This window comes from Mastomys coucha, unplaced genomic scaffold, assembly GCF_008632895.1.
Source record: "Mastomys coucha isolate ucsf_1 unplaced genomic scaffold, UCSF_Mcou_1 pScaffold18, whole genome shotgun sequence".
Classification (NCBI taxonomy): domain Eukaryota; kingdom Metazoa; phylum Chordata; class Mammalia; order Rodentia; family Muridae; genus Mastomys; species Mastomys coucha.
Genome location: NW_022196900.1, coordinates 89,184,879 through 89,198,197, shown reverse-complemented (window position 1 = coordinate 89,198,197; position 13,319 = coordinate 89,184,879). Strand labels below are relative to the sequence as shown.

General features: G+C 41.3%; 1 protein-coding gene across 1 annotated transcript in view; it reads left to right on the top strand.

Annotated features, from left to right (window-relative positions):
- Stx12 (syntaxin 12) overlaps positions 1–10,965 on the top strand; it is a 30,807-nt gene extending 19,842 nt beyond the window's left edge. The window contains exons 4-9 of the mRNA XM_031378945.1: positions 1,402–1,539; positions 1,834–1,877; positions 4,094–4,199; positions 6,339–6,411; positions 7,488–7,570; positions 9,480–10,965. Of these exons, the coding sequence (XP_031234805.1) occupies positions 1,402–1,539; positions 1,834–1,877; positions 4,094–4,199; positions 6,339–6,411; positions 7,488–7,570; positions 9,480–9,572 (537 nt within the window). The 3' untranslated portion in view covers positions 9,573–10,965. The remainder of the gene's footprint in view (positions 1–1,401; positions 1,540–1,833; positions 1,878–4,093; positions 4,200–6,338; positions 6,412–7,487; positions 7,571–9,479) is intronic.
- The last annotated feature ends 2,354 nt before the right edge of the window (positions 10,966–13,319 follow it).

Genomic DNA, 13,319 nt, shown 5'->3' with positions numbered 1-13,319 from the left:
ATGTGTCTACGCTGTCACTTTCTTCAGATATACCAGAAGAGGACATCAGATCACATTGTAATGGTTGTGAGCCACAATGTGGTTGCTGGGAATTGAACTCAGGACCTCTGGAAGAGCAGTCAGCACACTTAACTGCTGAGCCATCTCTCCAGCCCCTCCTTTTTAAAAAAGTTATGCTATTTTCCAGCTTTATGATGTATAAAAATAAGCTATTTAAAAAATACAGTATTGGCTGGGCAGTGGAGGCACATCACTTTGGGGGCATAGGTAGGTGGATTTCTTTTTTCTTTTTTTTTTTTAAAGATTTATTTATTTTATTTACATGAGTACACTGTAGCTCTCAGAATCACCAGAAGTGGTGATTACAGATCACCATTACAGATCCCATTACAGATGGTTGTAAGCCACTATATGGTTGCTGGGAGTTGAACTCAGGATCTCAGGAAGAGCAGTCAGTGCTCTTAACCACTGAGCCATCTCTCCAGCCCAGGTACGTGGATTTCTATGAGTTTAAGGACAGCCTGGTTTACAGATCGAGTTCCAGGACAGCCAGAGCTGCACAGAAACACCCTGTCTTTAAAAAAACGTTAAAAGAAGAAGGAAGAACAGGAGGAAGAGGAAGAGGAGGAGGACGACGACGACATTGTTTGAGTCAGATATGTAGCTCAGAGCAGGTTCTCAGTTTGTAGGAGTTTTTGTTGTTTTTGTTGTTGTTTTGTTTTTCGAGACAAGGTTTCTCTGTGTAGCCTTGGCTGTCCTGGAACTCACTCTGTAGACCAGGCTGGCCTCGAACTCAGAAATCCGCCTGTCTCTGCCTCTCAGGTGCTGGGATTAAAGGTGTGCGCCACCACTGCCCAGCTCAGTTTGTAGTTTTTGAGAGAGATAAGTAGTGTATTGAAGGTAGCCTGTAGGTAAATAAAGTAGTTTTTTTTTCTTTTTTAAGTTCTTAAAAATTTTAAAACTCAAATTTTTGAGTTAGATAAAAAAAGAAAAACTGTAAAGGAGAATAATGGTAACTTTCAGGAAAACTAATAACTTAGTATACAAAAATGGTTTCAATATTCCCCCCCCCCCAAAAAAAAAACAACCAAACAAACAAAAATATTTAGATGCTCTGAGCTTAAAATCCTTTCCTATGCATTTAGATTTTCCAGGGACCAAGTATTCCAAATTGCAATTCCTTTTGAGTATTGTGGTAAATGCCACCTCATTCCGAGGTTCACATGGTTCATAGGGTTAGCTGGTAATTTGATTCAGGAAGGAACAAACTTAGCATTTAAGGAAATGCTGTAATCACTTTTGTACTTTGAAATCTTTGAAGAATAATTGTGCTTTAATCAGTTTTAAACCAAATAATTCTGAGTTCACTTGAGATTTCAAGTTCTTGTTTACTTTCCTCAGCGCCAGCAGAGGCTTCAGAAGGAGCGGCTCATGAACGACTTCTCGTCAGCCTTAAACAACTTCCAGGTTGTGCAGAGAAGGGTGTCTGAGAAGGAAAAGGAGAGCATCGCCAGAGCGAGAGCTGGATCCCGTCTTTCTGTGAGTTCATTCCCAAGAGAAGGAAGGCCTTTACCGGCCCACGGTCCGCACTCGGTGCACCCCAGCTCGGCCCTTCTCCACCAGTACCATGCTTTATGTTCTCTGTCCAAATTGAAAGGCAGACGTGCTTGCTCCCATCTCGTACTTGTTTCTTACTCAAGACAGATTGCCAGTGTCATCTCATAGAGTGGTCAGAGTGGAGGGATGTCGCCTGAGCACTGGAGCCAAGGCACCTCTTTTGTGTATCTCTGGCATGCTTTTGGGTAACAGCAGTGACAACCATCTGTTTTCTAGGCAGAAGACAGGCAAAGAGAAGAGCAGCTCGTCTCATTTGACAGGTAAAGGTCACTCATCCAGCTTGCTGGATAGTTACTGTGAATCCACACTTTGTCTCTATTTTTCTTCTCTTCTCTTTTCCTTTCTTTTCTTTTCTTTCTTTTTTATGTTTATGGAGGTTTTGTTTGTATGTAATTCTGTGTACTACGTGCATGCCTAGTGCCCACAAAGGCCAGAAGAGAGATTTGGATCCCTTGAAACTGGAGTTTCAGACAGTTGTGAGCTACCATGTAGGTGCTAAGAATCAAACCTGAGTCCTCTGTAAGAGCAGCCAGTGACCTTGACTATTGAACTATCTCTCCAGTCATTTTGTGACTATTTTTACTTAAAAATTAAAAAAAAAAGCCTGGCAGTGGTGGCATACGCCTTTAATCCTAGCATATGGGAGGCAGATGCTGGCGGATTTCTGAGTTCGAGGACAGCCAGGGCTACACAGAGAAACCCTGTCTCAAAAAACCGAAAAAAAAAAAAAAAAACCAAAAAAACAAATTCAGTGCTGGTTGTAGTGGCATATGCCTTTAATCCTAGCACTTGATAAGCAGAGGTGAGTGGATCTCTGTGAATTCAAGGCCTGCTTGGTTTATTTACATAGTGAGTTCTAGGACAGCCAGAGCCACATAAGTGAGAACCTATTAAAAAAAAAAAAAGAACATAAGTAAATAAGCTCAGGATTTGTACCTGTAACCCTAGCACTTTGGGGATGAGGTGAAGAGAATTGGAGGCAGCCTAGGCTGTCAAATGAGTGCGTAAATGAATAGAGTTGGAGAGCTGACTTAGTGGTTAGGAACGCTGGCTGTTTTTGCAGAGGAACAGGTTCAGTTCCCAGTGCTCATAGCGGCTCACAACTGTCTATAGTCCACTCCAGAGGAACCAGTGCTGTCTTCTGCCTACCAGGTGCTATGCCAAGCTCCAATTTTTTTTTTTAAAGATTTATATATTTATTTTGTATATATGAGTACACTGTAGCTGTCCTCAGACACTCCAGAAGAGGGCAGCAGATCTCGTTACAGATAGTTGTGAGCCACCATGTGGTTGCTGGGAATTATTAAACTCAGGAAGAGCAGTCAGTGCTTGAGCCATCTTTCCAGCCCCCCCAATTTTTTTTTTTTTAAGATTTATTTATTATTATATGTAAGTACTCTATAGCTGTCTTCAGATGCACCAGAAGAGGGCGTCAGATCTCATTACGGGTGGTTGTGAGCCACCCTGTGGTTGCTGGGATTTGAACTCAGGACCTTCGGAAGAGGAGTCAGTACTCTTACCTGCTGAGCCATCTTGCCAGCTTTTTTTTTTTTTTTTTTTTTTTTTTTTTTTTTTTTTTTTTTAATTTAATAAATAGTACAGTTTACTTGTAAGCTACTCACGACTACCTGGAACTCCAGTTTGAAGGGATGCAAAGCTCTCTTCTGGCCTTTGTGGGCACCAGGCATACACATGGTGCATAGAATTACCTGAAAAAAATAAAGTTGCAAACATTTTATTAGCTTTTAGTTTGGTTTTCTCTTAAGGGGAGTCTTTCCCCAAACAGTCTGAAGGATCTGAAGGAAATTCCTGGGAACCACATGTGGTTCTGACAGACGAGTTGGTGAAACCCTGTTTGGTGGCTTAGTGTATTTTCTTCCCTTTACTTAGTGCCCCTGGCACCAGCCCCGCTTATACTCTGAGAGTTCCTTGAAGAGCTGGATCTGTGCGATTCATTGAGTTAAACTTCTAAATACTACCCTGTCTAGCAAGTCCTTAGCATGACTGAAAAAAAAAAAAAAAAAAAAACCTAAGTGGAAAAGGCCAAAGAGGCTCGTCCTCCATAATCCTCCTCATCTCAGTTTTGCCTGTGGCTGAAGGTTTATTTTTTTATTTTTTATTTTTTTTAAAGATTTATTTATTACTTATTTATTACAAGTACACTGTAGCTGTCTTCAGATGCACCAGAAGAGGGCGTCAGATCTCATTACGGATGGTTGTGAGCCACCATGTGGTTGCTGGGATTTGAACTCAGGACCTTCGGAAGAGCAGTTGGTGCTCTTACCCGCTGAGCCATCTCACCAGCCCCGAAGTTTTATTTTCTTAGTATCACATCTTTGCACAGGGATTTTGTACTGATAGCAGAAGCGTTGGATCCTGAGTAGCATCTAACTAGCTTCTGCTGTTACCAGAGATGTAGTTATGTCCCTCATACCTTAGAGAGAGGGGATCAACCGGAATGCTTGTCTCCCTGTAGCCATGAGGAGTGGAACCAAATGCAGAGCCAGGAGGAAGAGGCGGCCATCACTGAGCAAGACCTGGAACTTATTAAAGAGAGGGAAACGGCAATTCGGCAGCTGGAGGTGAGAGGCAGGCTATGTCTTTTGTTTGGCTCAAGTGTCTGCAGCTATTAGGGAATTTTTTTTTTGCCAGATTTATATGGAAAGGGCTGGATTGAGTCTTACTGAGTGCGTTTTATATTATGTATCAATTTAGTTGTGGCAGAATTGAACTACTGCTATGTTCTATTGGCCTGGGCACTCAAAAGCACCCAGATTCTTGCTCAAACTGCACTTAGTGTATGCTCTCTGGGAGAGATGCATGCATGGAAAACAAGGCAGGCGATACTGTGTTGATTCCTAGAACTTTCCCATCTCAGTGACCTACTCCAGATTAAGCAGGGTTCTGTGTGGAGAGCTTCTTTTCATAGTCTGAATAGCCCAGCAGAAAGGCAGGCTCCAGCTCTACTTTTGTACATTCTAAAGTCCAGTTCCAAGTATAGCTCTTGTCACATCATTAGGTCAGACTTGGAACTATTTTGTTGTGGGGTTAAGGGAAAGTTCTGTAGGCTGTCCTTGGCTCATTGAGCTCCATCATGACCAAGGCAATCAAATTTAAATAAATAAATAAATAAATAAATAAATAAAATTTAAAAATGTTGTTAAGGGTTGGCGAGATAACTCAGTGGGTAAGAGCACTGACTGCTCTTCCAAAGGTCCTCACTTTAAATCCTAGCAACCACATGGTGGCTCACAACCATCTGTAATTAAATCTGACGCCCTCTTCTGGTATGTCTGAAGACAGCTACAGTGTACTTATTTATAATAATAAATAAATCTTTGGGCTGGAGCAAACGAGGCCTATTGAAGATCCTAAGTTCAATTCTCAACAGCCACGTAAAGGCTCACAACCATCTGTACAGCTACAGTGTACTCATATACATATAATACATAAATTTTTTTAAAAAAATGCTGTTAAAAGTATGATCATGCAGTGTGGTGATTTGGATGAGTATTGCTGCAGTTGTAGATTATTTGGGAAGGATTAAGAGATGTGGTTTAAACTTTAAAATTTTTTAAATTTAGTTTATTTTGTATTTTTATGTTTATGAGTGCTCTTGGGGATCAGAAAAAGGAGTCAGATCCCTTGGAATTAGAGTCCTGGGTGATTGTGAGCTGCCTTGTGTATGCTGGGAACTGAACCTGGGTCCTCTGCGAGATCAACAAGTGCTCTTAACTGCTGAGCTATCTCTCCAGCATTTAATTAGGGGCTTGCTTACAGTTTAAGTAGGCAGGCATGGCATTGAAGCAGTAGCAGAGAGCTTACATCTAATCCACAAGTTGGAGGTAGAGAGTGAAATTGAGCCTGGCTTAGGCTTTTGGAACTTCAAAGCCCACTCTTAGTGACACACCTCCTCTAACAAGGCCATACCTTCTAATCTTTCCTGTATGGCCCTCCACCTGGGGCAATACTTATTCAAACTAACCCATGTGATATACCTTTAACAGTCACCAGTAGTAGTCCCTTGTTCTTCCATCTGACTTGTGTTAGGCCCTGGCCTATTACCTATGAAAGTGAAAGCCTTAACATAGAGACTCTTACCCCATCACTTCTGGAATACTGTGCAGCTGAGCCCACCAAGCTGGGAAGTTATTAAACTTCTTCAGTCAGAACAGTGACATTGTCTTTTCACCCTGCCAATTGTTCTCCAGCATTGAAACTGTTTGTCAGTTGGAAGTTGTTTATAGGGCATCAGTGACACAGAATCCGGTAGTTCCTCATCTAGACCCAGAGTCTGTCCTGGGGAGTCCATCTCCTTGGTTGGCTGTCTTGAATGTGTTCTCCAGGCAGCACAGAGTCCTGTAGAAGCCATTTAAATTCTCTAGTCAGAAGTCCTAATAGTCACTGACATTGGTCTGCTCTGCCTAGAACCGTCCCCCTGAGCATGTGTCCAGCACAGCACTCCAGCTTCTGTTGGATTCTGTTCAGGCTTGAATGGTGTTACTATTCCCAGGTGACATGTGCAGTTAATATTGCGCAAATGAGTGGGTTTCATGTCTGAGGTTCTATCGTATTAGGTAAGCAGCAATGGATAGTTTTTTATTCATGGAGAAACCTTTAAAGTGCATGTGATTGTTAATCTTTAGGAAAAGAAAGGAAAGAAATCTTCTAACATGTTGCTTAACGTAAGCTAATTTTTTTTTTTTTTAAATCTCCCTTAGGCTGACATTTTGGATGTCAATCAGATATTTAAAGATTTAGCTATGATGATCCATGACCAAGGTGATCTGATTGGTATGTACTATTATTAATGAATCTAACCTTAGGGTGAGTACAAAGAACTCAGTGATATGGGTCACTGTAATTAATTTAGGAGTATCTTTTTTTTAAATTACTGAATTCATTTTCTTATACAGTCAAGTGTGGAGGCTAAAGAGGGTGCTTTGTAATGAGCCCTGTTCACTTGTTATAGCTTTCTAGTTTGTTAGGGAAAGGGCTGTCACATCCCAGCTTTGAACTCCAGACTCTTGTGAGGTTGTAGGTTTAGTAACTTTTAAAAGCTTTTTTAATGTGGAAATGATCTCAAATTTATAACAAGCTGCAAAATAAAAACAATACAAGGAATCTTTTCTATATCCCTACCCAGAGGATTTTCCTGGTTAATAACATTTCACCCCATTTACTTTGTGATGTTCCCCTATCTGTGTGTGTAGATACATAAATATGTGGTCATCATGACCCCCCCAAGTTTTTTTTCTTGAACCCTGTATAAGTAGGTTACATAATTAGTAACGTCTTGCTATTAAATATGTCAGTATTTATTTCTGAAGAATGGTGCTATTCTCTTATCAAGTTAGAAACGTGTAGCTGGAAATGGTAGTGATGCCTGTAACCTCCGCACTCATGTAGATGCATGACGGTCAGGAGTTAGGCCAGTGTCAGCCCATGGCATGTTGTTGAGGATGCTGAGGCCATCTTAGACTACATGAAGCCCTATCTCAGAAAACTAAAGGAAAAGAAGTAAATTTTTGATTTTGTGGCTGGCTGGTTGGGATGGTAATGGTGAATCTAAGGCCTGTGCCATCAGATCTGTTCAGCGGGGCTGGATAGATGGCACAGCCGCTGAGAACAGTGGCTGCTCATCCAAAAGACTATGGCTTGATTCCCAGCACCTACACACCAGCTCACAACCATTTGTAACTCTAGTTCTAAGGGATCCAACATCTTCCATGCATGTACATGGTATACAGGCATACATGCAGTCAAAACATTCATATACTTTTTGAAAAAAAGGAAGAAAATGTGCTTGTTTGTCTTTTTCAGTATTGAAATACCTGAATGTGCTAAAATGTGCATTGTATTTTTTACAGATAGCATAGAAGCCAATGTGGAAAGCTCAGAGGTGCATGTGGAAAGAGCCACTGATCAGCTACAAAGAGCTGCTTACTATCAGGTAAAAGCCAACATCGAAGAAAGTCACTCTGTGCTGTAGACTCAGTGAATCTCCAGGCTGTGCTAACATATTGCTGGCAGCTGCAGTCTTTTGCCTGAGTTTAAGCTGGAGGCAGGCAGTCATAGTTTGCAACTCCAGTCCCATTTTTAGTATTTATCTTTGCAGCCAGATCTCCAACACCATCAAATCCTGACTAACTTACACAGAAGCTGTGTGGCTGTAAAGCTAATGTCATGAGCTAGCCTGATGCTAACCTTATATCCTAAGTAGGGGGACTGTTAGGAGAGTAAGAGCTGCAGGGAGGGCAGAGCTTCAGAGACACCTTGGCTGACCGTGGACTCAGCATGGTGCCTTAGACCTTCATCTTTATGGAGCTGTGTCCAGAGGAGACTCTTCTGGCTTTATGACTTTTATGAGTCTTTTTGTTTTGTTTTGTTTTGTTTGAGACAGGGTCTCACTGTGTAGTCCTGGCTGGCTTGGAATTCACTTTGTAGAGCAGGCTGGCTTGGAACACACAGAGATTCTCCTACCTCTGCCTCTCATGTGCCGGGATTAAAGATATGTGGCACAGCACCCTTCGCTTTCTCTGAGTCTATAATTCAGGTTTTAGATATTAAAAATGATGTCCTCATTTGGTGTTAGATGGCTTTTTAGGAGTAACTAGCATTTTAGTCATTTTCTGTATTCCTAGGGTAGCTGTATTTTATCTGGGAATGTGCTTGAGAAGTTGAGTTTCATAACGGTATTCTTGGAAAACTGATGATTTTAGTTTACAATAGTAAAAGTAATCCCATCTACAGGTGTCATAGTATGTGGGGACTCAAGGATGTTAATGAGATTGTACAGAAAAGGAGAGTTCGTGCTAAATGCTAACGAGAACATCAAACGTACAGTGTGATCCAGTTACTCCAAACTGGGGTGTGCACAGATGAGAGAGTAGGAGGAGCCTGGCATGCTGGCATGGGCCTTTAGCCTAGCTTTCAGGAGGCCAGGATAGTGGATCTCTATAGATTAAGCTAACCTGGACTATAGAGAGAGAGAGCTCCAGGCCAGCCAAGGCTACATAGTGAGACTTTATCTCAAACAAAAAAAATAAAACAAACAAGAGAGCAGAAAGAAATAGAATCTTAGGTTTGCAGTCTATGGAGGACTATTTTCTTTCTATTGCTCGTATATTTTACAATGAACATACAGTCTGATAGGTGTGAAGTAGGTTATTTTTGTTTTAAAGATTTATTTATTATTATATCTAAATATACTGTAGCCATCTTCAGTCACAGCAGAAGAGGGCAGCAGATCTCATGGATGGTTGTGAGCCACCATGTGGTTGCTGAGATTTGAACTCAGGACCTCTGAAAGAACAGCCAGTGCTCTTAACCACTGAGCCATCTCTCCAGCCCTGTGAAGTGGGTTATTAAAAAACATACACAAGGGCCTCCGGAGAAAGCTCAGTGGTTAGAGCAATGAGGAGCCCTGTAGTCCAAAGCCTCAGCTGCCACAGGTGGATGTGGCAGTTGCTTGTAATTCCAGCCATGGAGGTAGAGGCGATTCAAGAGCAGCCTGGCTAGTGTGAGACAAGTCACGTCAGCACATACGGCCTAGGACAAAGGCACAGCTCCTTCACAGGTTTGTATTTGGGACGGTTACACTCGCAGTGCTACTTAGAACTGGCGGCTTAAGACTTGAGAAGATGTTTGCATCTCTATGCGTGGTGAGAGTTAATTATAGGCTGGGGATGCCACTCAGAAGTGGGGTGCTTACCTAGCTTGCACAAGGACCTGGGTTAAATCTCAGCAGTGACATATAAGGATGTCTGAATGACAAGGAGTCAGATGATGATGCACTCTGAATCTTAGGTATAAAACTGTTTACTTGTTTCATGAGTGTCTTTAAATATTTCTTTCCTCAGAAAAAATCTCGCAAGAAGATGTGTATCCTCGTGCTTGTCCTGTCAGTGATTGTTACGGTCTTGGGAGTTGTTATCTGGGTTGCTTCTAAATGAAGTGTGCTTGCCTCAGAACCTTCTCCTGCTGAGTTGTTTTCAAGGGCAAGTGCTTGATGGAGTCTTGCCAGAACAAACTGACCACAGAAGAGAGTGTGTACCAGAATGTCCTGTGATAATTTAGCTAGCATCTAACTACTAACTAGTCCTTGGAATTAGTGACCATGGAGATAGTATTTATCAATTTATGCATACATTCTATTCATTTCTCAGATAATGAATTAACTTACGTGTATTTTCCTTTCTCTTGTATCTTGATGGCCCTTTATTGACAGTTCCATTGTGGGTATTCTTTTTGACAGGTGACACTACATCATAAATTTGTCTTTTTGTATATACACAAACTTTACCTTTTTATGAGTATCTGAGATAAATCTCCCCCCCGGAGCCAGCCTATTAGAGTCTGAGAAACTGTACAATATGTCAGCAGTTTTTATTATTTAACATTTTGATTTAGTTTCTGAGGGGTCTGTTCTCTGTTTTGTAAGATCTTGGCACTATATATAACTGGGGAATAAGAACATTGCACCCGTGGCTTCAGATGAAATGAGAAGAACCTGGCAAAGTGGGCCCATTGCCACCATGTGTGAGAAAGTCTGGGTTTGAGATAAATTGACTTTATTGTCTGCTGGTGTTTACAGAGTTCATCCTCGAACACTAAGCCATCCCACTCCTGTTTTAAAGAGGATCGGTTCATTACCATGTTTATAATCAGTCGGGTCTCTCTCCCACTGTCTGCATAGAATGGAAGTATTAGGCACAGCATGATTTTGGAAAGCAAATGAAGATTGTTTGGAGTGATTCCATCTCGTTCACTTGTGGCTTTCATTCTGGTAAATGATAAATGTTGCTGTCAAAGGCTGATCCCGACCCTTGCAAGTCAGGGTTGCCTGGCTTTGATGGCAAGATTTTGAAATTTAGACTGAAGTGGGGTTTAAAGCTCTGTCTGTGAACCTATTGATAAAGCAAAGCAAAGGTTCATTTTGTAAATAATACTGGTTTAGTGATGTTAGACTTAGCCTAATTTATGAACAAGAGATCAAACTCTGTGTAGTTTTAGATAAAAACAGTTTTAATAAAATGTTTCTGTCTTGTATATAAATGTTGTCTACTGCCCTTTTTCACAGGCCTAGAACAGTCAAGAGAGTTTGTAATTGGTTTAGGCTCTCAGATAAATGTGAATTGAAGCCCGAAATGTCAGCTCATCCTTCACAGAATTAGAGGATCTGGCTACTGTGGCTATATTTATGTTTGTTTCTTCTATTCCTCATAATGTTACCTAATCTTGTTCTACACTAATGTGATCAGTAGAGAAATAAGGGCCCAAATGCATAAGTTTCTCTGCACTTTTGCACCATCCCACCTACTTAATACCAATAAACATTTAAAAGCATTTGTAGTTATTTTTATGAGTTAACATCCTAATGACATAGGTTATTAGGCACTATTCTGCCATGACAAACACAGAGCTGTGAGAAGCCTGGAGAGCAGGTAAGGTTTGGCTTGGGAGTAGAAAAGACTTTGCTACCTTCCTCTGAAAAGCAGGACAGAGAGCAGCTGTGGTTTGCACACATTTCTAATCCTAGTGCCTGAGAAGACAAGACAGGCAGGTTGTGAGTTCAAGGCCAGACTGGGATACATGAGAAGTTTGAGATCAGAGTCTGTTTTTAAGAGAAAGATGGAGTGGAAGAAAAGCTGTCTGCATGACAAAGTGGCCCACATGGTAACTTCAGAGAGAAACCCTTGTTCTCAGATCATAGATGGACTTAGATATGTCATTTATAACAGTCCAAGAAATAAAAAATGGGATCTGTTATAACAAGCTATTGGGAACCACAAAGTGGCTATGATTGTGTAATACTGTGGTGGCTGTCACGATGGTTTTGGGAATAAGTAGGAACTTGACCTGGAGTTGTAGCAGTCTTCAGGAAGCTATTAAACCTATTCCTAGAGCCAGCCTGCATTGTACGTGCTTGTCTTTGGAGGCACTGTGGCCTGGGTCAGTGGCTCTTGCCTTCATATTAGAAAGGTTTTTAAAAAGTGCTGAAGCCCTGGTCTCCCTGCTCAGAGATTCAACTTCATTAGTCTGGTGTATTTCCTGCATAAGAATTGTTCCACATGCATACTGTGTGCAGCCACAGCTGAAAGCTTTGTTTGCAAGTCAGAAACTGGACTAGAGTATAATATAGGCCTGAGGAACCCTAGCCCACCAGTGATCTGCATGGGTATTTGGACAAGTTGCTTAGCTCATAAACCCCATGTTTTCTCAGTTGCTTGCATCTATTCTGTCTGTCTATCTATCATCTATTTATCTATTATTATAAAATTCCTAACAGATGTCTAGTCTGAACATACAAATTATAAATATGTTTCTGTATTCCTATCCACTTTGCATTTCATGTTCAGCTTCCTGTATTGATATTGAAAAGTTCTAGGAGTACTGGGTACTTTTTAAAAATAGAAAAAAGGAGGGTGAAGAGATGGCTCAGTGGTTAAGAGTACTGGCTACTTTTCCAGAGGTCCCAAGTTTAATTCCCAGCAACCACATGGTGGCTCACAACCATCTGTCATGGGATCTGTTGCCCTCTTCTGGTGTATCTGAAGACAGCGACAGTGTACTTATACGCATAAAGTAAATTTTAAAAAAGAGAGAAAAAGTAGACTTTCAATTTTTTTTTCTATGTATGAATGTTTGCCTACATATATGGCTATGTACCATATGCATGCCTGATGCCTTCAGAATTCAGAGCAGGGGTCAGATTCCTGGAACTGATATTAGAGATGATTGTGAGCCACCATGTGGATGCTGGGAACGGAACCTTGATTTTCTACACGAGCACCAAATACTCCTAACTGCTGAGCCGTCTTTCTAGCCCCTTCAGCAGTCTCATAAAAGCATTCTGGCCACTTCATTGGTAATGTTTCACAATAAGAACTTGATACATATTAGACTGTTGCTGACAGAAAGAGCATTGGTGTTTGTGTGTGCATACCCACATGCACACGCGTCTTTTTTATTTCACTAAGAAGTACTTACCCACACATTATGCTGTCTGTGACATTTGAACTAAACTTATACCTCAAAGTGAAATTACTAGGCAGGCAGGGTAATAAAGGTAATAAATGAATATTAGCACTCAGGAAGTAGAGGGAGGTAGATCTCTGTAAATTCAAGGCTGTCCTGGCTTACATAGCAATTTCCAGGCTAGCCAGGGCTACATAGCAAGACCCTGCTTTGGTTTGGTTTGGTTTGGTTTGGTTTGGTTTGGTTTGGTTTGGTTTGGTTGTTTGTTTTTGTTGGTGGTGGTTTTGTTTTCAAAAAACAAAAGGGGGGCTGGTGAGATGGCTCAGTGGGTAAGAGCACTGACTGTTCTTCCAAAGGCCCTGAGTTCAAATCCCAGCAGCCACATGGTGGCTCACAACCACCCGTAATGAGATCTGACGCCCTCTTCTGGTGCGTCTGAAGACAGCTACAGTGAATTACGCCGGAGCGAGCGGGGCTGGAGAGAGCAGAGCTGGCAGAGGTCCTGAGTTCAATTCCCAGCAGCCGCACACATGCTAGCTCACAGCCATCTGTACAGCTACAGCGTACTCATACAAACAAAATAAATAAAATTAAATTAAAAAAAAACAAAAGGGAAGGAAAATTAATTACCATTCAGTTGGCAAAATAAAACACTACGCTCTTATAGTCCATGATTTGTCTGATTTGTCTTTTTTGTTCAGAGATTTATTCTTGGGAATGAA